Below are 22,407 nucleotides of genomic sequence, written 5' to 3' on the forward strand. Positions count from 1 at the left end.
GTTGATGGTTTTCATCATAAAGGGATGTTACCTTTAGTTAAATCCTTTTTTTGACGTTGATTGAGATGATCATATGGCTTTTGTCCTTGCAGAGTCTCATAGGAGTCCTCAGTGAAATGCAAGACAGTGCAAGGGCTTCCTGACGGCATCTATCCATCCAGGCCAAGGCAGACTGCCCCTCTCACTGCTGGATGGGGACACAGATCGAGTTCTGGCAACTGAAATGTGAGTGGACTTAAATGGGTAACTTCTCAGCTAAGGCAATGGTAGCTCCCTCTTCTGGTGCATGGGCTGAGAGGGCCACGTGTTCCAGGAGGCACAGCCACCGGTTGGTGAGGGGCTGTGATATGTGAACAAGCATGGGCTTGAGGGACTGGGGAAAGTGCAGGCCAGGCATGATGGCTCATGTCTGTAATCCCAGCACTTTGGGAGGCTGAGACGGGAGGATCACTTTAGGTCAGGAGTTCGAGACCAGCCTGACCAACATGGTGAACCCTCGTCTCTACTAAAAATACAAAAATTAGCTGGGTGTGGTGGCACACGCCTATAATCCCAGCTACTTGGGAGGCTGAGGCAGGAGAATCACTTGAATCCGGAAGATGGAGGTTGCAGTGTGCAGAGATCAGCCATTTCACTCCAGCCTGGGCAACAGAGGGAGACTCCATCTCAAAAAAAAAAAAAAAAAAAAAAAAAAAAAAAAAATGCAGCGATTAAGAGGCGCGGTGGCTCAAGCCTGTAATCCCAGCACTTTGGGAGGCCGAGACGGGCGGATCACGAGGTCAGGAGGTCGAGACCATCCTGGCTAACACGGTGAAACCCCGTCTCTACTAAAAACTACAAAAAAAACTAGCCGGGCGAGGTGGCGGCCCCTGTAGTCCCAGCTATCCGGGAGGCTGAGGCAGGAGAATGGCGTGAACCCGGGAGGCGGAGCTTGCAGTGAGCTGAGATCCGGCCACAGCACTCCAGCCTGGGTGACAGAGCGAGACTCCGTCTCAAAAAAAAAAAAAAAAAAAAAAAAAAAAAAAAGAATGAAGACATTGGCGTGCAGGCGAGGCTCAGAGCGCGAGGACCGAGCAGGTCAGCGGGTTCGCGAGCCGCGGGGAGGCGCCGGGGCTGCAGCGGAGGAGGAGGTGGTGGCGGCAAAGGCCGGTACTGGACCCAGCGGGAAGAACGAGGTGGAGGCTGCAGCGGTGGCGACAGCTGTCGCCGCGGCGACGGTGCCCGCGAAGGCGGCAGGGGTGGAAGCGGTGGTAGCAATGGTGGTACCGGTGCCCGCGGGGGAGCCGCAGAAAGCAGGTGGCGGGGCGGGCGGCTGCGGCGGGAGCAGAGCCGCCTTGAATCCCGCTGCCAGGGTTCCCGCACCCCGGGCAACCGCACCGCAACCGCACCCGGGGCAACCCGGCCACGGCGGCCTCGGGAACCCCCGCCCCCACCCCTCCCCCTGTCCGGCCGGCCCGGAGTCGGGCGGACGAGCCGGTGCTGGCAATCCGAGTCCTGCGCACTGTCAAATGGTTCAGCGTCCGGAGTTGATGAATCCAGTTACGGATTCATCAACCGGAATGACACCAAGGAAGATGTCTTTGTTCACCAGATAGCTGTGAACAACCCCAGGAAGTTTCTGCGCAGGGCTGGAGATGGGGAGACTGGAATTTGATGTCGTGGAAGGACAGAAGGGCGCAGAAGCCACTAATGTAACTGGGCCCTGGGTGGGGGTGTGCCCGTGAAGGGCAGTCGTTATGCCCCCAACCGACGTAGGTTCCGCCGATTCATCCCCAGCCTCCCTCAGTTGCCCCACCACCCATGGTGGCAGAGATCCCCTCCGGGGACAGAACCTGGCAGCGAAGGTGAGTGGGCCGAAGACTCCGGGCAGCGGCCCAGATGACGGCGCCCCCCACCCTTCTTCCACCGACGCGGTCTGTGCGAGGCCCCCGGCCCCCCAACCAGCTGCAGCCTATAGAGGGCACTGAGGGGGTAGAACCCAAAGAGACAGCCCCACTGGAGGGGCACTAACAGCAGGGAGATGAGCGGGTCCCCCCCCTCCCCACGCAGATTCCGGCCCAGATACCTAAGGCCTTTCCGCCCAGACCACCCCAGCAGCCTACCATGGAAGGTGGGGACGGTGAGACCAAGCCCAGCTAAGGAAATTATTTTTTTAAAAAATTTAATAGATAAATAATAAAAAAGAATGAAGACATTTATGTGGCCAATAAACATATGAAAACAAAGCTCATTATCACTGGTCATCTGAGAAATGCAAATCAAAACCACAATGAGATACCATCTCATGCCAGTTAGAATGGCAATTATTAAAAAGTAAGGAAATGACAGACACTGGCGAGGCTGTGGAGAAATAGGAACGCTTTTACACTGTTGGTAATAGTGTAAATTAGTTCAACCATTGTGGAAGATAGTGTGGTGATTCCTCTAGAACCACAAATACCGTTTGACACAGCAATCCTATTACTGGGTATATACCTAAAGGATTATAAATCATTCTACTATAAAGACACATGCACACATATGCTTACCGCAGCATTGTTTACAATAGCAAAGACTTGGAACCAACCCAAATGTCCATCAATGATAGACTGGATAAAGAAAATGTGGCACATATACACCATGGAATACTATATGGCCATAAAAAAGGATGAGTTCATGTCCTTTGCAGGGATGTGGATGAAGCTGGAAGCCATCATTCTCAGCAAACTTAACATAGGAACAGAAAACCAAACACAGCATGTTCTCACTCATAAGCGGGAGTTGAACAACGAGAACACATGGATGCAGGGAGGGGAACATCACACAGCAGGGTCTGTTCGAGGGTGGGGTCTAGGGGAGGGAGAGCTTTAGTACAAATACCTAATGCAGGTGGAGCTGAAAACCTAAATGACAGTTTGATAGCTGCAGCAAACCACCATGGCACACGTATACCTATGTAACAAACCTTCATATTCTGCACATATATCCCAGAACTTAAAGTAAAATTTAAAAACAAAAAAAAGTTAAGCCAAGGGTCACAGACTGGATATTCTAAGTGTGTCTTTTAGGCAGAGCAGGGCCTGTGGATTTATCTGTGTTATCTCAGCTTTTCATCGAGACTGCGGACACTCCTAAGCCTGCACAGTAGCGGCTTCTTCTCCAGACCCTCTGTCCCTCGGAATGCCAACCCCAGCCCTAGCCCAATCCAGCAAATCTCCTTCACTGCCAGAGGGGCGAGAGCAAATGGACAGGAGGAGAGAGAAAGCGAGTAAAGGAGAGGAGAGAGCAGAAAGGACTCAAAGGCAAAGTGAACAGGGAAAGGGAAGGTCAGGGCCAAGCAGGATGAGCACCTGGGTCCAAGATGGAAATCCCAGACCTCAGCATGTTGAACAAAGGCTGGGAAGGTGCTCAGATAACACAGGGAGGCCCTGGGAATAGGGCCAGGGGTGTCGGAGCCCAGCAGCCCCTGGACCTGTTCCATCCTGTTCCGTCTAGGAACAGAATGGTTCGGGGAACAGAGAGACGCAGAGCCTGCCTGCATAGGACTGCGAAGACACAGACGCAAGGCTTAAGGAGAGAAGAGGCACAGAGAGGAGACGGGAGAGGCCAGGGAAGACAGAATGCTGGGGAGAAGTGGAGAAGGCAGAGGCAGGCAACAGGTGAAAAAGGATAGCAGCCCTGGTGTGTTTGCAGACAGGCCTCTGATCCTGCTTCCAGGAACGCCTCATCACTATCACGCCCATTTCCAAGGCCTCCCTGGGAACAGTGATGGCTCCTTCCGAGGCCCTCCTCAATCATCCACAGTCCTAGGAGGGGGCTTGAGGCCAAAGTATAGCTGGCTCAGGACAGGATTTTGTAAGGGTTCAGGAGAGAGGGTTGGGAAGGGGCAACTGTCCCAGGGTGGAAGGACTAGGAGGGCAGAAAGGTGGGGAGGTGTCTGCGCCCCTATCACTTCCAGCGGAACTGCTGAGCAGACTCCTCAGAGGCCGTGGGAAAAGCCCACAGACGGAGGAGCAGGTGGGTGCACCTCTGGGGGGCCGCCACATCTACTTCCCCGCAACTGGGCATCTTCAGAACCACGCTCTTGATTGGCAGAGCTGCGACCCAGTCTTTCACCCTCCAACGCCCTCATCCTTGGTGTCGGGAGCTCCCTAGCCGGGTGAGAGGTGAGCCACGAAGCCTGGGGAGTGTCCAGCAGATAGCCTCTCCCCGGAAAGCCGGGAGGGAAAGGCTTCCTGGCTGCAGTGTCCACATTGGCCACCAGGGGACAGCGCAGGACTGTCTTTTGGCGCTTCCTGGTCTCCAGAGAGCTGGTCTGCAGAACCCCAGGGGCGTGGGGACCGGGCTGCCACTCCCGGCCCCCGCCCCCTTCCACACCCTTCGCACAGCTCCCCTGCGAAACGCCTTAGGAATTCAAGCAGCTTGGGGAAAGTGGCGAGTTTTCAAAAGACAATAAAGAGGGAGATCTGCAAGGGCTCCTTGAAATCCTCCGTATTCCCACCCCGTTCAGAGACTGGGGAAACTGAGGCTCAGAGAGGTTAAATCGCTTGCCTAAGATCGTCCAACTCTTTCTCTGGCGCCCCTAGTTCGGTTCCCTCTCCGGACATCCGCTACCTCCGCCTCAGGAACATCGCTACACTGCGGGATATCTGGGGATAGGGATGGAGGAATCCAGGCAGCCATCATGGAGGAAGCAGCAGCACTTGAACTTGGCCTTGGGGTGGGGTAAGAGGCAGACTCGCTTGAACAGTGTGAGGGTGGGCACTCCTGGTGGAGTCACGGCGTGGGAAAAGGCAGGAGGCAGAGGGCTGGGGCCCCGGGAGGCGAGTGCTTTCTTAGGGGAAGTAGGAAGATAGCGGGGATAGGAAGTGTGCCCATATCCCGAGGTCCTTGCAGGCTGCCCGGGTCTCTGCCTTTAGAATTGCGGGGTGGCTCGGCCCAGGAATTTTCCTGAATTCCATTATGCTGAAAGCGCAGAGTATGGCAGGAGACCTCCCGATTATCTCATGTGGAAGTGGGAGTAAGCAAATGGTCTCCCCCGCCACTGGGGCACCGGCCAGCTGCCCCTCCGCGGCCGGGAGCCCAGCCCTGAGGAAGGGAGCGGCCACGCCCCATTCCTCCACCGTGACTCGAACCTTCAGCTGCTGGAGCTCTTCGCCACTGGGGCCCCGTATTGACCTCAGAATTGGCCGTGTCTGGGTCAGCCCGGGGTTCCTGGGCTCTGAGCAAGGGTCAGCCTGTGAGGTGGAAGGGCCCAGGGCACAACCGGTCCCATCTGCTCAACTGCGCCTGCAAAGCCATGGGGCTTCTCCCAGGGCCAGCAGCGCACTCAGCTCGGCTCTGGCCTGCAGGGAGATGTGGGACAGGGAGGGGATGCAGTGAGGGCAGCGGTGGAGCCCAGGACGGAGTTTCTGCCCCCTGGGAGTCTGCGCACACAGTGGGGCGCAGGGGAGGAGGCCCTGCTGTCCTGGCATTGCTGTTGCTTCCACTGCTTTTGCTTCCACAACCTGAATATGGCACCCAACCCTGACCTCAGCCCTCCCTACTTGCAGCGGCTCGGCCTGGTCTCCCAGCCCCAGACCATGTCCGAAGTCTACACGGTTCCACCACCTCCTTGGAAACCCTTTTCAGAGACTCCGAGTTGAGAAGCTGAGGCTGAGATTCGAGTTCTGGGGACCAGCAGACCTGAGACCAAGGACCACCTCTTCTCCTTACTAGCTGAGGGGCCTGAGCCTGTCTGAGCCTCAATTCTCCCACCTTTATAATGATGAAACCAGAATAAAGATAAAACCTCCTCCCGGGGTTGCAGTGAGGATCTGAGACACGAGGAGACGCCCCAGCACAGGGCCTGGTGCTCACCTGTGTTCAATCATAGCTGGCCTGCTATGACCGTTTTCATCCCCTTTACCATGGATGGCCTCTCATCTGGCCCTTGCGGGTGACAGGTGTGTCCATATCCCCTAGACATCCTGGGCGTGCTGCTGAGCATGCCCTGGGCTTTTACTGCTCCTGGCTTTCAGCCATTTGGCAAAACTCTCTCCAGCTGATCTTGTATTTACAAGTCAATTGTGTTTGCCCCAAGCCTTTTTCATGCCAGCTGTTCTTGATATTATGAATGCATAGGTTAATTAAATATCATATAAGCTAGAGCGTTTTCAGACTAGTTGGGTTTGTTTGTTTTCAGAGATGGGTGTTGCTCTGTCCTCCAGGCTGGAGTGCAGTGGCGTGATCACAGCTCACTGCTGCTTCAAATTTGGGGGCTTAAGCAATCCTCCCACCTCAGCCTCCCAAGTAGCTGGGACCACAGGTGTGTGCCACCACATTCTGCTAATATCTATTTATTTATTTGTTTACTTTGTAGAGACGGGGTGTCACCATCTTGCCCAGGTTGGTCTCAAACTCCTGGGGTCAAGGGATCCTTCAGCCTGAGCCTCCCAAAATGCTGGGATTAAAGGTGTGAGCCACCGTACCCAACCTCAAACTTTAAAGATTCCTTTATACTCTTAAAAATCATTGAAGATCCCAAATAGCTTTTGTTTATGCAGCTTGCATTGATTGATATTTACCATATTCGAAATTAAAACGAGAGACTTTCAAAGCACAGGAATACACAAGCACGCATTCCATCGGCTGTCAGAGGGCAGGGCTGGGGCCTCTGGAAGTCTTTATTTGCACCTTCTGGAGAAAATGAGAGCATCAAGGGCACACAACATCTTAGTTTGACCAAGAAAAGAGTTTGGACTCTGGATTCCCTGAAAGGGTCGCAAGTGGTCCCTGGGCCACTCTCAGAGAGCCACTGATGGAAGCTGATGAAATATGAATGCAGAAAGGGAGCTGGTCCCTGAACGCCAGGCTGGAAGCTTTGGAAAGTCCCAGCACAGATGAAGGTAATGATTTGGGGAAAATAGTCACACGAATAATGAAGGACTCCGCCTCGAGATTGCCTTGTAAGTGCCTTCCAGTTCTCACGTCCCTTTAGAAACACTGAAACCAGAAATCAGTGCTGATTCACTGTGCTGTGGTTTCTGCCACAGAGATGACCCAGAGCTCCAGTCAGTGGGCTCATGCTCAGAGAAAAGGTTTTGGCCCCATACCAAAAGGCAGACAAATAGATGTGCTGTACTTTACATATTTGAAGTAAAAATAAAATGTTTAAGAAATGTCTATGTGGTTAAGTAGGACTTCCCCACCCATCTAACTTGCCCAGCTAACGCTGCAATTACAGATGTTGCAAGAACGTTGACCCAACCCAGCCTTCCCCTACTATGGTAAATGCCCCCCACCCCTCCACCCTCAGGCTGGACACCAGCTCCAAGTCTAATCCTTGCCTTTGACCATTTGGGGCTTGACTTTGCCTCCATGGCCTGCCACATCCTTCAGTTAGTCACAAGCACGAGATGAGTCAGATTTGGTGGGTTCCTATACTGGGGCCAGTACTAACTGTGTGACCAGTCACCTAACCTCCCTGAGCCCTAGCTTCCTTTTCTGTAAAATGGGGAGTTACGCATAAGCATGCATATACCCGAGCTCTGTGGGTGCCGTCAGTAGTGATGTCACCATCCCACTGGAACAGTGCCTTTGAAATGGCCCTTCAGCCATGCTTCCTACTCCTAGCCCCTGTGATCACTCGCTTGGACCATAAAAGCCTCAGCCTTGGCCTTTTCATTTCCAGGCACTTCTACCTGCTCCAAATTAATGACCTAAATCCCTGCTCTAACCAAGTAATTCCTCTGCTCAGAAAATGTCAGTGTGGGAAGCTCAATACACCACTAGTTCAACCAAAGGCATTTACCCTGAGACCCAAATCCTCTTTGACCTGGTGCCCACTTACCTGGGTGGCTTCACCTCGTACTGCTACAATGGTGCCTGAGGACCATTGCCGAGGTGACCTGCCCCAACCTCCAGAGGCCAGATGCCATGTGGAGGGTATTACATGTGTGAACCCTGAATATCACCATAAAGGCCTGAGTCTGAGTGCATCCCCATTCTGCAGATAAGAAAACAGAGGCTCAGTAGCATCAAGTCCTTTGCCTAAGGTCACACAGAGGACAGTGGCAGAGCCAGGATTGTAGCCCAGGTCTCCCTGACTCCAAAGCCCAGAATGTTCGTATGCTCCTTTCTGGAGGTACTGAGACCTTCCCTGCTCTTGTGCCTTCCCTGTTCCCTGCCCCTGCTCACCCCAGCCCCTCCTCTCGGCATGCCTGCCCACCTTTCTAGATCCTGCCAGTCTTCAGGGCTCAACACCACCTCTTTCCTGATGCACAGCCCCCATGCACCCTGCAGACCTCTCCTCTGCTGGAGGTTCTGACATTTGCACAGGACCTGCATTCTCCTAGGCTCTCCCTGTTCCTTCCTTAGGAAAGTGAGTCTGGCCCCTACAGTGAGATCCTCTTTCCCTGCTTCACATTCTAGAGCAGCGGGCCCCAACCTTTTTGGCACCAGGGACCAGTTTCATGAAAGACAGTTTTTCCACAGTTGGGCGGGGGGATGGTTTGGGACGATTCAAGCTCATTACATGTATTGTGCACTTCATTTCTATTATTACGCTGAAATATATAATGAAATAATTCTACAACTCACCATCATGTAGAATCAGTGGGAGCCCTGAACTTGTTCTCCTGCAATTAGATGGTCCCATCTGGGGGTGATGGGAGACAACAACAGATCTTCTGTTGTTAGATTCTCATAAGGAACGTGCCACCTAGAACCCTGACATGAACAGTTCACAATAGGGTTGGAGCTCCTATGAGAATCGAATGTAACCACTAGGAGGTGGACCTCAGGAGGTAATGTAAGCGATGGGGAGCGGCTTGCATTAGAGCCGCTCTAATAGAGATGAAGCTGTGCTTCTCACCTCCTGCTGTGTAGCCCGGCTCCTAACAGGCCACGGACTGCTACTGGCCCATGCCTGAGGGGTGGGGGGTTGCTTGCTCTACAGCATCATCACACATGTCTTTTTGCTCCATCTAAGTTTGTTGAGTATTATGTGCAGTCACTGATCCAGGCTCTGAGACTGCAGCCATGAACAGCGTTCCCACCTCAAGGAGCAGAGGTCCCTGATGGGTAGAGAGCTGCTGAAGCAACAGCAGACACACAGATGGTCCAGTCTCCAGTGACAGCTATGAGGCAAGTGCTCTCAGCAAATCAAGCAGGGAGCCTGGCACGTGCAGGAGAGGTATTATTTTGTGTAAGTGGCCAGGGAACGGACCGTAGTGAGGCAAAGGCGCCGGCCTGGTCAGGGCCAGGGAAGGGACCGTAGTGAGGCAAAGGCGCCGGCCTGGCCAGGGCCAGGGAAGGGACCGTAGTGAGGCAAAGGCGCCGGCCTGGCCAGGGCCAGGGAAGGGACCGTAGTGAGGCAAAGGCGCCGGCCTGGCCAGGGCCAGGGAAGGGACCGTAGTGAGGCAAAGGCGCCGGCCTGGCCAGGGCCAGGGAAGGGACCGTAGTGAGGCAAAGGCGCCGGCCTGGCCAGGGTCAGGGAAGGGACCGTAGTGAGGCAAAGGTGCCGGCCTGGCCAGGGTCAGGGAAGGGTGTGCCAGGCAGGGCACCCCAGGGGTACAGGCCAGTACAGGGAAGGGCTTGGTGCGCTGAGCATGGTGGTGAGGTCAGCATGGCCAGAGCTGAGGTGAGTGCGGGCAGCTGAGGTCTCAGAGGTCAGCAGGGCAGGGTCAGGGAGGGCCTCAAGGGCCATGAGCAGGTCTTGGCCTCTTATCCTAGGTGTGCTGGGGGGTTGGGGAGGGTTTCAAGGAAGAGAGTGACATGGTTTGAAGGACTGCAGGGAAAAGTGACAGTGGAAGTGCCAGGCTCTCACCACCATGCTGGAGTGGTGCGGGGGTGGGGGTGTTGAAGCATAGGTTTCACTGTTATTCGGGTAAAGTGAGACCAACAGCTCAGAAGATTGTCTTTGGCTGGGCTCAGTGGCTCATGCCTGTAATCCCAGCACTTTGAGGAGCTGAGGTGGGCAGATTGCTTGAGCCCAGGAGTTCAAGACCATCCTGGGCAACATAGCGAAACCCTATCACTACAAAAAAATACACAAAGTTAGCTGGGCATGATAGCAGGTGCCTGTAGTCCCAGCTACTCAGGAGGCTGAGGTGGGAGGATCACCTAAGCCCTGGAGGTTGAGGCTGCAGTGAGCCGAGATGGCACCACTGCACTCTAGCCAGCCTGGGCATCAGAGTGAGACCCTGTCTCAAAAAAAAAAAAAAAAAAAAAAAAGATTGCCTTTGACACAATGGTTTGTTACTCACAGTTCCCAAGAGGAAGAGACACACCAGGCTATGTGGGGCCACTGGGAAGCACCGGGGTAAGGAGGCAGAGAGAGCACCGGGGAAATGGTGAGCCAGAGCCTTTGCTGTGGTTTTCATAGCAAGAAATGGACAAACAGCAACTGGGTTACGCAGGGCTAGAGCTGAGTTTGAATAATTTTATAGGGCTCAGGGTGTCTGGGCTTCCAAGTTGTCTGGGCTCTGGCCCCGGGACGACTGGGGAGCTGCATTGCCCACTGTAAAAGCTCAGGAAAGGAGATGGTCGGGGTGGGCTGGGATTGGTTGTTTTGCATACAAAAGGTGTGCTCCAAGTGCTGCTATATCTAGGGGTTAGCTAGTCCCGAGGGGGCAGTCCTTCCCAGGTCAGCAACATGTCAAACGATCATAAAATACAGAAAATAATCAACATAACTAATACAAGCGTGGTTAAGATGAGGGGGCAGAGCTGGGAGAATGGTGGATTTTCTGAGGCAGGGGGAAGACCTGACGGTGAGAGAGTGGCTTGGGAAGGGGCGGGTTGGCTGTTTGGTCAAGGTGGTCGGTTTGATTGGGAGGTTGCTGTCAGCCTGAAGGAGGAAGCTGGGGCAGAGCCTTCCCGCAGAAGAGACTGCAGGAGCAGGACAGTCGGCGAGATGGGTTCCAGGGTGGGTGTGGGCGAGCAGTGTCTGGTGGAGCTCAGCAATGTGGCCTGCATGGGCTGGTCACTGCGACTGAAGATGGAACTGTGCTAGGGAGGCGGCTTAGGTGGGGGGACAGACCCAAGAGCTCCGAGTCATTAATGCTGGGGGCGCCACCTGTCACACAGTGTGTGCACCAGCCTGTGCTCAGGGCCGAGGTCTGGGAGTCATCAGCATAGAGATGGCGTCTGAGGCCACGGACTGGATAAGACCAGTTATGGGAGAGGGCTGAGGACTGAGCCGCTGGGCACCCTGACATTCATGGCCACAAAGAAGAGCAGGTGCAGCCATGGAGGCACGATGAGGACCAGTGAGGAGTCCGTTGTCCTGGAGACCAAGTGAAAGTTTCAGGAGGAGCTGCCAACAAAGTCAACAGGGCCAGAAGACTGGATTAGGGTTGGCGTCTCCAGACGAGCATCTGCGGAGGGTCTGACAGGGTGCACTCAACTTGACCCTCAATGAAGCAGAATATTACCCACTCCCAGAAGAACCCCTTGCTTCTATAAGCAGAGCTGTATTACCAAAAAATTGTACTCAACGATTGTATTTTGAATTCTCTCTACATATTTGTGGAACCTCTTTTCTCTCTGTTACATTAGTACCTAATATCTTCTGTTTTTCCTCTTGGGTCCACAAAGTCTAATATATTTACCATCTGGCCCTTTATGGAAACACTTTCTTGGTCATCTTGAGCCAGAGCAAGAAAGTGGAGGAGGCATTTTGAGAATGAATGAGGGGCCACGGGTCACATAGAACCCAATGCAAGGTACAGTGGCTTCCTGAGGATCAGGGCATGGCAGCCTTGGGGTAATTTGGTAGGTAGAGGCTCTGGTAGGCCTGAAACATTCTGGGAGTGGTCTTCGTGCAGCCTGGAGAAAACTAGGCGGTCAGTTGCAGCCCGGCCTCCTCCTGGGGCTTGGTCTCTGAGGCAGATGGGGAAGTCAGAGAGAGTGGAGTAGCTGGGGAGGGGTAAGGATATCTCACCAGAAATATGTCACTTTCCCCAGTATCGCCCCTCATGGCTGTTGCAGTTCTGAAATGCTTTAGGCAATGCTGTGATCAATGTCTTGTCTGTTTCTGATCAGTATCCGTCTGCTACACTGCAAGCAGGCAGGGACCAGCTCTGCTCTCCCAGGTGCCTCTAATACCAAGGACATGGCTGGTGCTCCCTCAATATTTGTTGGAAGAACCAGTGAAGGAATTGATGAATGAGCAAATGAACTATGCCCCACCGTCACCACAGTGCCCAGCCCAATGACTCGTGCATAGAAGATGTTCAGAAAATATTTGCTGAGAAAATTAAATTTTGGCTTTTTTACGCTTTCTAGCTCAGGTGTGTATGTTTGGTGCCTTTGACGCCCTGGGCAGGGCTGAGCCCTGGGGTGGAGCAATCTGCTTCTGATGTGACTCAGGGCTCACGGGACTCCTCTCCGCAGCTAGCCAATCACAGCCAGCCCCTGAAGTCTGCCTTCAGGGAGGCGCAGACAACTCACGCCAGCCAGCCCAGAGCAGGGGGAATATCCATGCCAGCAAGTTTCGGCTGAGAGAGCCTTTTGGCAGAAAAAGTCATGTTTATTTCCCTTGCTTCCCCCTAGAAATCCCAGTCATCACCTAGACCCTTGATGAGTTAAGTTGCAGAAACCCCTGGCCCAGGTGACCTCAGAAACCACTGGCCTTCCCTGAGGGAACTTGAAAGGGGGGCATTTGAAATGGAGGGGAAGGAGAACCGACCCGCGAAATGCAGACAGGCTGCTGAGGATGGGAGCCTGGGGCTGGTGCTAAGGGTGTACAATGCAGCACTATGGTTAAAAGCACTGACTCAGAATGTCTGAGCTGCCATTCTGCTCTCTTTCTGGGGATCTGAGCTGTGTGACCTCAGGCAGGCGTGCAGCCTCTCTGATCCTCAGTCCGTATTTGTTAACTCTGAGACCCACTCATGAGCAAGACAGACCTGTGGGTGCAGAAAGGGCCTGTGGTGTACCCAAGGTTATGGGATTGCTGTCCTAGGCCCTCTGCTGTGGAATTGGGCTTTGAATCCAGCTCATCTGGCTCCAAACTCAGGGCTTACCCTCTTCCCACACTGTCCCTGTCGGGGGCAGAGTTTGGTGGATGCAAATCACAGTCCCTTATGGTGGAAAAACAGTCGAAAGGGGGATGGCTCATGACCTGGGGGAGACAGGCCAGCGTGCAGGGAGAGGCAGCTGGGATTTCCCCACCCAGATTCCCCAGCCCCCGCCTTTCTCTGCCCTGCCAGGAAGAGAATTCCTCAGGGAGCGTTTGGTCCTCCGACCCTGGGCAAGTCACAAGGCTTAGGGAGGCCGAGGTTTCAGCCTCAGCTGAGACTTGTCCACTTCTAGATCTGACCAGGACCTGACTTTAAAGGGGCCTTTCAAAGCATGCAGAGCTGACGGTACACCCCAAAAAGCCCTCAGGATCCCCACTGGCCCTCAGGCTTGCCAAGGACCCTGCAGGAACCTGGCCTCCTCATGCTGCTGGCAGCTCTCCACCATGGGAGAGAAGGCCTTTCACAGTCTCTGTGCCCAGCACTTACAGGGCAGTCAGCAGAGGCTGCCCAGCAGGGAGGAGACCAAGTCTCCTCCTTGCTTTGCCACAGGTTCAACAATGAAGAACCCAGGTGCAAGCCTGAGCTGGGTCCTGGGTGCCCCATGGCAGGAGGACACAGCCACTCGCAGGTGGCAACTGAGAGAGCCCTGGTGCTCTTCCCCAGCCTCTCTCACGGGCCTGCTGCATTGCCTGAGAATCCCCACCTTCTGCCTTCGTACCCAGCCTTACAATCCAAGGTCAGCAACCCGTGCAGCCTCAGGCTCCTAGGACGGCCCACAGTGCTCAGTCTGCTGCCCCGGACCTGAGTAGGAGCAGGTTTGCAGAGGATACTGGGGATGAGCCACGGGGCTGGGGACAGGGTTGGTGAGGACAGAGATGGTGGGGGTGAGTCCAGTCTGTAGCCATCAGTGAGACTGGACACCAGCCTTCCCAGGCCCAAAGCCGTGAAGCTGGGGGCCACGGAGGTCACCAACCCCTGAACAGGGACTGGAAAATGTTCTAACTATTTCTGCAACTTTCATCTGCTGCTGCCTTTGAAGTCAACAACAGCTGAACTTCAGCAACTCAAAACTACCCAGGTGGCTGATGTGTGTAGTTTACACACATCCTGGAAAACTCACCAAGTAACTTCACAGAAATTTTTTAAAAAGCAAAAAGGTAAATAACTAGTAAGCACTCAAAAATTACTTCTACCAAGAGCTGGAGAAATTCTCCTGTCTCCATTGTGGGGGACAAGGCTGACTCTTGGAAACCAGGTGACCTTCCGTGGGAAAAACACTGTGATGTGAATTCAGGAGGAGGTGGGTCTGCGGCCTGACCCCTCGCATCGCCCTGTCCACCTACTCCACTACCCCAGTCATAGGGCCTTGCCTGGACAGGAAGATGCACTGTCCAGGAATGATGCATCCAGAAGCTCAGCCTTCTGCTGAGGGCAGCCCCCTCCCTACTCAGACCTGCTTGGGCTATACAATAGAGCACGGGGAAGCGGCCAGGGGGTACCCCCTCCATCCCATGCTTGCCCGACTTGCCAGCTCTCCACACCACCCTCCTGTGGTTGGCTGAATAACGGCCTTTGAAGATGTCCATGTCATAATCCCTAGAGACTACAAATATGCTCCCTTCTATGGCAAAAGAGGCTTTGCAGATGTGATCTGGAGATGGGGAGATAATCCTGGATGATCTGGTGGGCCCAGTGTCATCACGAGGGTCCTTACGACACCGGGACCATGAGGGTCAAAGAAGGCCATGTGATCTCGGAGGCAGAGTGAGAGTTAGACTTGAAGATGCCATGCTTTTGACAATGGAGGAAAGAACCAGGAGCCATGAGTGCAGGCGGCCTCTCGAAGCTGGAGAAGGTAGGATAACAGACTCCCCTTGAGCCCCTGGAAAGAACCAGTCCGCTCATCACTTCACTTTAGCCCCGTGAGACCGACTTCAGACTGCCGACCTCCAGCACTGAGATCATAAACTTCTGTTGCTTTGAGCCACTAGGTTTGAGGTGATTTATAGTAGCTGCTGTAGTTTGGATGTGTGTACCCCAAACCTCATGTTGAAATCTGATCCTCATTGTTTGGGTCATGGGGGCAGAGCTCTCAGGAATAGCTTGGTGCCGTCCTGGGGGTAGTGAGTTCTTCTTCTGTTTGTTCCCACAAAAGCAGGTTGTTAAAAAGAGCCTGGCACCTCCCTCCCCCAGCCCTGCCCTCCCCTCTGTGACCTCTGTGCAGCCAGCCCTCTTCACCTTCCGCCAGGAGTGAAGCAGCCTGAGGCTTTCACCTGACGCTCAATCCTTAGCCAGCAGAATTGTGAGCCAAACAAGCCTTTTTTCCTTTATAAATTTCCAGCTTCAGGTACTCCTTTATAGCAACACAAACTCACAAAGCTCCCAGGCTGCTCCAGCCAACGCAGCGTCTGCCCCACGGGACCTATTCTGTCTCTGCTGCTCTGCAGAGAACCCTGCCCAGTGAAGTACTGGGCAAACCCGATTCATCAGTGATGTTTTCCTATCAGTCCCCCTGGGATCCACCTCACCATAGGCAGCACAGCTGCCTGGAGGGTGAGATTTCTGGAGTAACAAGAAAATAGCCACCCACACAATCCCTGTCTCCACACTCAGGGATCCTTGGAGTTCCTCCACCAGGAGCACAGCCTTTGCTTCAGTTCCCAAATCAGGTCATTTTGTGGGGAAGAGGCGTGCTCGTCAGGATCCTTCCCGAGGGCTGGTTTCTTGGTGGGGAGTGGGTGGCCTCGCGGGAGAGGCTTTCAGAGGAAATCTGAAAGGGAGGGAAGTTGTGCCCTCAGCCCTCAAACATGCACCCCAGCCATTCTGCTCCTGACTCCCACCTGTCCTCCATTTCCTGCTGGGTAAAGCCATTCCTGACCCTGGCAGGAAAAGATGGGGTCTTCCCTATTTCCAGCCTGGACACACCAGCCCCCAACCTCAACACACCACCGTGGGAGGCGGTGCTGGGGAGAAAGGGTCCCCCAGGAAGGTCTGCCCAGAACTGGGGGACCCACCAGGGTCCACGCTATGCTCAGGATGGCCCAGCTTCCAGAGCCCTAAGCCTGAGATGTCCCCTCTGTATGGGCTGAAAAGTGTGCCCCAAATTCATATGTTGAAGTCCCAATCTCGAGTACCTCAGAATGTGACTGCATTTGCAAACAAAGTTTTTTAAAGAGGTGATGAGGTTAAGATGAGGCTGTCAGAGCGCGCCTTCATCCCCTCCGACTGGTGTCCTTATGAGGAAGAGGCAGCAGGGCCGTGTGTGTGTGGCCACACGAATACACAGAGAGCATCAGCCATCAGCAAGCCAAGGAGAGAGACCCCCAGAGAAACGAGCCCTGCAGCACCTTGATCTCAAGCCTTTGGTCTCCGGACTGAGAAAAACAGTTTCTGTTGTTTGTGATCTTTTGTCCTGGCTGCCCCAGCTGAGTGCACACCACCTCCTCCTGCGGGCTTGCCCTCAGCGATAAGTACATGTGCCACAGACACCAGGGGTCTCAAACTCACAGCTGCCAGGGACCAGGCAGGCCACCAGAATGAGGCCTGTGGTCACCTAATCTTCAAATTGGAAGGTCTGAAGGCAATGCTAGGCCTGACTGTGGGCTGGGCCGGACCTCCCACCCTGACTCACACCCCAACAGGACTCGCACAGGGAGTCCCTGCTAACATCTGAATCCTTCTCTCTGGTCTTGAGTTTTCTTCTGCCTGTTGCTAGCACCATCACACCTCATCTCTCAGCAGCCAGCACAGCTGTAACTCCCCTTTACACAGAGCCTGCACAAGTCGAGCAGGTCCGACACTAAACCACTGTGATTCATTCGCACCCCAGGAAGAGCCTGGCTGCAGAGGAAGCACACCCGCTTCACAGGCGTCACTCATATGGGTCCATCTTTAATTATGTTAAATATTAATAAAAGTACAGCGTAACTGCGATTCACTGAACATACCTTACAGGACTAAGGGAGTACAATTTAACACAGTCTGGTGCACAGCTTTTGAGAACAAAAAGGAACTTCAATACCATGTTATGAGAAATGCTCCAATTCACTTTGGTTTTGAATGGCAGGCTCGAGAACCACCGCCCAGAACGGAACCTATTCTGTCAGCAAGAGCCGGGCCTCGAACGAGAGGAAGCAGAGGCAGCAGAAGTGCCCTCTGGAGAAAGGCCCCTGGAGGGAAAAACCATGTCTGGATGGCATTGATTGGCACAGAAGGGATGGGACTGCATATATAAAAAAGATCCGCATAATAAACCAAATAATATTGGAAATAATACCTTCAGTAATACTTCTGTAAGAAGCAGAATTACACCACATGTTATTCACATGCATAGGAGTGCATAAGAAAAATCCCTTGTTGTAATTATGGTTGGTGTGGAATAGTAAAATACGTACTGAAAATGACAAGTTAATTGGCAGAGAAATTAATCTATAAAAGGGTTGTGTCCAGAGCGGAGGAGCCTCATTAGCAACTGGAACTGAACAGAACCCACTCAGAAGACGCACTCACCCACACGTGCGAGTACACACACACACACATACACACTGTACTGCAAATAAATATACACACACACTGAAGTGATCTCTCCCTAAAGCATCCTTGTGCTCAGACCAGATTTCCCTGCTGGCGGCTGCTCCCAGTGCCGGCTATAGAGAAGGTGGGGACTGTCCCTGCAAGTGAGAGTTCGGGACACACAGCTCCTTCAGTAGCAGGAACAGCTCTCGGCCATCCTAGCGCTCAGAGCCCTCTGCACACCTTCAAATGGGCTGTGTGTCCCTTCTCTGATGGCAGAAAGATAACAGCACCAGGAGGGGACGGCTGAGCGATTGCAGATCCTCCTACCCCTAAAGCCCGGTCTGTCTCACACATGCAAGTTAGAGCTGGGTAGGCGGGTGCTTGCACTTTCTGGCTTTGGTGGACGAGACCTTGGCCTGAGAACTTTGGTTCACAGGAAGCTTCCCTTGACAACACTTGAGTGCAAAGCTTCATCCAGGTCCCACCTGGGCTGTTGCCAAGGATGCTCAAGTCTTCTCTTCAATCTTGCCTGTGACTGCCAAGAAATGACAAGATCTCTTGCCCATCCATCGGTAAACCAAGCTGCCAAGTAGCCTGGAAAATTCCATGAAGAACACGACTCTTAGAAACCTCATCCCAAATCTCAACACGCCCAAGTTCAGCTTATGCATTGTGTTTCGGAAATGGGACATGGGTATCTATAGTCCCTTGCTGGGTGAGGAACTTTGATCACACGTAGTGGAGAATGTGGAAATAAACGTTTTCCAATGGGAAGGTGGAGAAATGGAGCCTGTAGCCAGCCAGAACTAAAAATTAAAATCCTCTGTTTCTCTGATGATCTTGTAAACCTGATGAGGGCTTGAATTACCTAGATTTTCCATGAAGTGTTCAATTCCTTGAGGTTGCTCATTCTGGCATTAACAGCAAAAATTTCCCTTCCAAATATAAACTGAATTTCTTGACATGTATAGAGGCAGCAGAGAGAGAGCCAGGACTGGTTAAATGCAGAAAGCGGTTTTGTTTTAAATGTATTCATTTTCTATGTTAAACATAAGTAAAGTCCACAAGGACAGAATAGGAGGAGGTCAGAGAGATGAAGGTGCTGCCAAAAACGGACTGATTTTTTTCCTTTTGGAAACAGTGACGTTAACAGGGTTTACCTCTGAAGAAACTAGAGGGCTGACTTTGGAGTAAAGGAGAAAAAAAAATGAAGAGCCTCCATTCTCGAAAGACTGCGGTTCTCTGTCCCAGTGAGGTTAGCGATCTCAACAAGCGTTTCAGAAGTGAATGTGATATGATCACACCTGTGAAGATAGCCATTGAATATAGACAGTCTGCGCAACACGGCGAGACCCCATCTCTAGGGGGAAAAAAGGGAACGTGAAGTGTAAGTTCCAGCCAGCCCTGTGGCATGACCTCTGGCGTGCTGACTCAGAACCCAGACTGAGGCTCGCCAGAAGGCCGAGGTGGGCAGCGCTGGGCTGCCTTCCCTAGGTGTTCTCTCCACACCCAGTGCAGGGTCAGCTGGCTGCATCCCCAGGCTCCAGGACGCTCGGAGCAGCGCTGAATTCTTGAGAAATGGGGTCTCCACTGGCCTCAAACAGAGGAGCTCTGTGAGCGGTCCATTGCTGAGCTCTTGAACATCACAAAAGAAATTCCAAAATGGTTATAATTCATGTGTGCCTAGAGTGGCGGAGTCCTGGGGTTTTCCATACCATGAGTGAAACAGTTCCCTGCAAAGAGATTTGTAAAATCCTGGTGATGACGGCATTGGCGGGCCCAGCATGTGCAGCAACAGTTCAGCTCTCACGTCGTCTTCCACGCAAACGCCTCATCAGCGAGGACCTGCGCCAGCCTAGCGTTGAAAGGCCTGTAGAAATCCCGCAGAATCTTCTGTGTGATGGGCCACATGGGCCCCAGGTTCCGGTCCTCGGGACGCCGTGCATTGGAGGCGGGGCTCTTGGTCATCAAAGCCTCCTGCTTCTCACTTAAGGGCCCTAGAATAAAAGAAGAGGAGTCCCGTAAGGCAGGAGGCATGGCAGGAAGTAAAAGGGACTTCGCAAAAATCCCAGCTATGCTTCGTATTCAGACAGGATTTTCCTTTAAGAAGAATGTATTTGGGGATTAAAATTCTTTGGCCGGATCCATTTCGGAAGCACTGAGGAAAGTGGAAATACCATTAGGAAATTGCAAAGAAATTCTGTGGCGGGTGCAGGATGCCCACCCACGGGGGAGCCCAACTGGCATTTAATGATGATACAGCGTCTGAGGCTGACCTCAAGGATTCCCTTCCAATTGCCCTTGGTGGGCTGCTCTCCATGGGTGTCAGCCCATCCTTGGAGGAACGTGCGGCCTGCCGGGCACAGCCCATGGGCTTCAGTTTTCCTGCTCAGCAGCCCTCTGGAATTCCGCCATCATCGTTTCTATTTCAGGCTGCTCATGCCAAGGGCCCTGGGCCTGCAGTTTCACCCTGTGCGTCTTGCTGTGAAGTGGCCATAGGTTGGAGGGTGGGGAGGAGGCCACCTGTGCCCAGAGCCCCCACGGGCTGAACCGCCCCATCTGCAGCAAGGACATCAGTGAGGAGAGGCCTGCCGGCAGGGGCTGTCAGTCGCCCCCACGCCCCGCCCTCTGGAGTGAGGAGAGGCACTAGATCAGGCCGGCAGAGGTTGTCAGTCACCCCCATGCCCTAGCCTCTGGAGTGAGGAGAGGCCCTGGAACCGGCTGGCAGGGGCTGTCAGTCACCCCCACGCCCCGCCCTCTGGAGTGAGGAGAGGCCCTGGAACGGGTCGGCAGGGGTTGTCAGTCACCCCCACGCCCAGCCCTCTGAGCCACAGCTTCTTGGTGTAACCCATCACTGCTCAAGCCTCTTTACCCAGGGCTCTTGGGCTCTGGCCAAAGTCCTTAGCCCATATACAGAAAAAGCATGTCCCAGCATCCTAGGGCCATATGAGATACAGAATTGGCCTTACTATCCATCTTGGGGACAAAAGACAAGCTCATTAATGGGACAGAGTCAACATGTGGTCAAATCAAAGAAAGATGAGTCTAAGCCTTGGAAGGGAAAGAACTCATCAAACTCCATCACATTACCAGCTCTCCAAAAAAAGGAGAAACAAAATCAAATGATCAAAGAGGCCCAAGTCCCAGTGGCAGGCAGATGTATTTCCAGAAACACTCAATTAACCAAGTTCCCGGGCAAGACCATTAGTCAGGGCTGCAGGAGGCGTTCTGGGAAGGAGGGCAGCTTGTTCCGAGCCTGTTCAGCCTTTCAAGCCATCCCTGGGTGCCCCGTCCACATGGGCAGCCCTCACTCCGCCAGCACATGCCTCTGCCAGCCATCACCATAGTCAGCAGTGTGGCCTATCACCACAAAGTGACTCTCAGGCCCATGGGGGCGCTGGTATCCACAAGCTGAGGGCAGGCGCTCATGACCCAGGGGCCCAGCACCCATGACCAGCAGCCAAAACTCAGCCATAGGCTGTGACTCCAGGAATGTCCAAGAATACCCGAGATGATGCAATGATCTGTCTGTTCCCTCCTCCAAGCCCCACAGTCCTCTGCTCCAGCTCCCTGGTGACATCCTGTTGGTCATACAAAGCTCAGCTCTCAGGCCCTTTCCTTCCATGAAGGCTTCCTCATCCCTGCAGTAGCTGGGATCCCAAACCATCAGCACGTACCTTACATGATGACAGTGCTGACCTTCCCCATGGCACCCTACCTGTCATTCAGTTAGGTGAGCTATGGCCTCCTCCTCTGCCTTCACTAGACCATAAGTTCCCAGAAGGGAAACTATCTCCTCCTCTCCAGAGAATCCCTCACCATACTGTGCACAATGACCTGTGTACAGCTAGTGCTCAATAAATGGTACTTAACAGGCCTCCTGGAGGGCATCCCCAGGCCTCCCAGCTCAGCCCATTCCTACCCAGCTGACCAGGTCTGCATTTGCCCCAGGGGACTCCCAGAACAGGTCCACAGAGCTCATGCTTTGTCCTGTCAGTCTAAGCACCACACTCATACCTAGGTTCAGAAACTGGAAGACCTTGTGCATGGTGTACTTGACGTTGGATGCATGATCTTCCAGGCGAAGAATGAGAAACTGTTGCTTGTCAAAAACACTGAGCCAGTCCAGAAGGTACACAGCATAGAGCCCGACCTGGAGCCTCACCTAGGACCACAGAAGAAGGGCATTATTTCAAGAGCAGTTGCCCCAACACCATAGGGCACTTTTCCAAAAGTGGTATGGCATTTCACTGTACCACAAAAGAGTTATCCTAGCAAAGGTACTTTCAGAAGCTGGATTTTAACACAAGGTGTTCTTGCTTCTTTACAGGGGGTTTTGTGCTACATGTGCAAAGAATTCCTCTACTAGGGGTTGCATTTAATCCTCACAACACCCTGTGGGTAGCTCCATGCCTCCATTTCACAGGTAAGGACTGAAGTGCAGGGAAGAGGTCAAGGTTGTTGCCACCAATGGTGCGCATGTTCTTTGCACAATATCCTGGCTATTTCTCTGTTCCCAGTGTGACCTCTATGCCCAGCACACAATGGGCTGTGAAAAATCAACCACAGACACCCCAAAGACAACCTAGATGAGTGAAGAGCCAAATGCCTGATGCCAGAGAAAAATCCTTGACTGTGAGGGTGTGTGTAAATCAGCATCTAATCAGCACTGAACCAAGTCCACAGGAGGATGTTTCTATTTAAGTCCTTTCTACTTTCTAGTACCCATTTCCCAGGTCTTCATCCTTCTGTTCCTTCTCTTGAGCCCTACTGCAAGCTGTGGGGTAAAGATTTCACTCTATTCAAAGAGAACTCTGGTCTTTCCCTCAGCTCCTGGGGGGTGATCTCTAGGCCCCTGGACATCCTACCGGACAGAAGTGTCCTGATTGGCCTGGGGGTTTTGGTC

The 22,407-nt window shown here is 53.2% G+C and overlaps 1 protein-coding gene and 1 pseudogene across 5 annotated transcripts in view; one reads left to right on the top strand and one right to left on the bottom strand.

The window, feature by feature from the left end:
* The first annotated feature begins 1,028 nt into the window (after positions 1-1,028).
* Positions 1,029-2,139, top strand: LOC104658111 (annotated as a pseudogene).
* Positions 2,140-15,279: 13,140 nt separating this feature from the next.
* The window catches only part of CHST15 (carbohydrate sulfotransferase 15), an 88,606-nt gene continuing 81,478 nt past the window's right edge, over positions 15,280-22,407 (bottom strand). For 4 of the 5 annotated variants that reach the window (XM_010357502.2, XM_010357512.2, XM_030940535.1 and 1 more), the window contains 2 exons: positions 21,519-21,666; positions 16,828-19,498 (listed from right to left, as the gene is read on the bottom strand). In XM_010357502.2, the coding sequence (XP_010355804.2) occupies positions 19,308-19,498; positions 21,519-21,666 (339 nt within the window). In that variant the 3' untranslated portion in view covers positions 16,828-19,307. Of the gene's footprint in view, positions 15,757-16,827; positions 19,499-21,518; positions 21,667-22,407 lie in introns of those variants that run through there. The other variant, XM_030940536.1, reaches the window with a different exon arrangement.

The sequence above is a fragment of the Rhinopithecus roxellana genome, chromosome 11, assembly GCF_007565055.1.
Source record: "Rhinopithecus roxellana isolate Shanxi Qingling chromosome 11, ASM756505v1, whole genome shotgun sequence".
NCBI classification, from domain to species: domain Eukaryota; kingdom Metazoa; phylum Chordata; class Mammalia; order Primates; family Cercopithecidae; genus Rhinopithecus; species Rhinopithecus roxellana.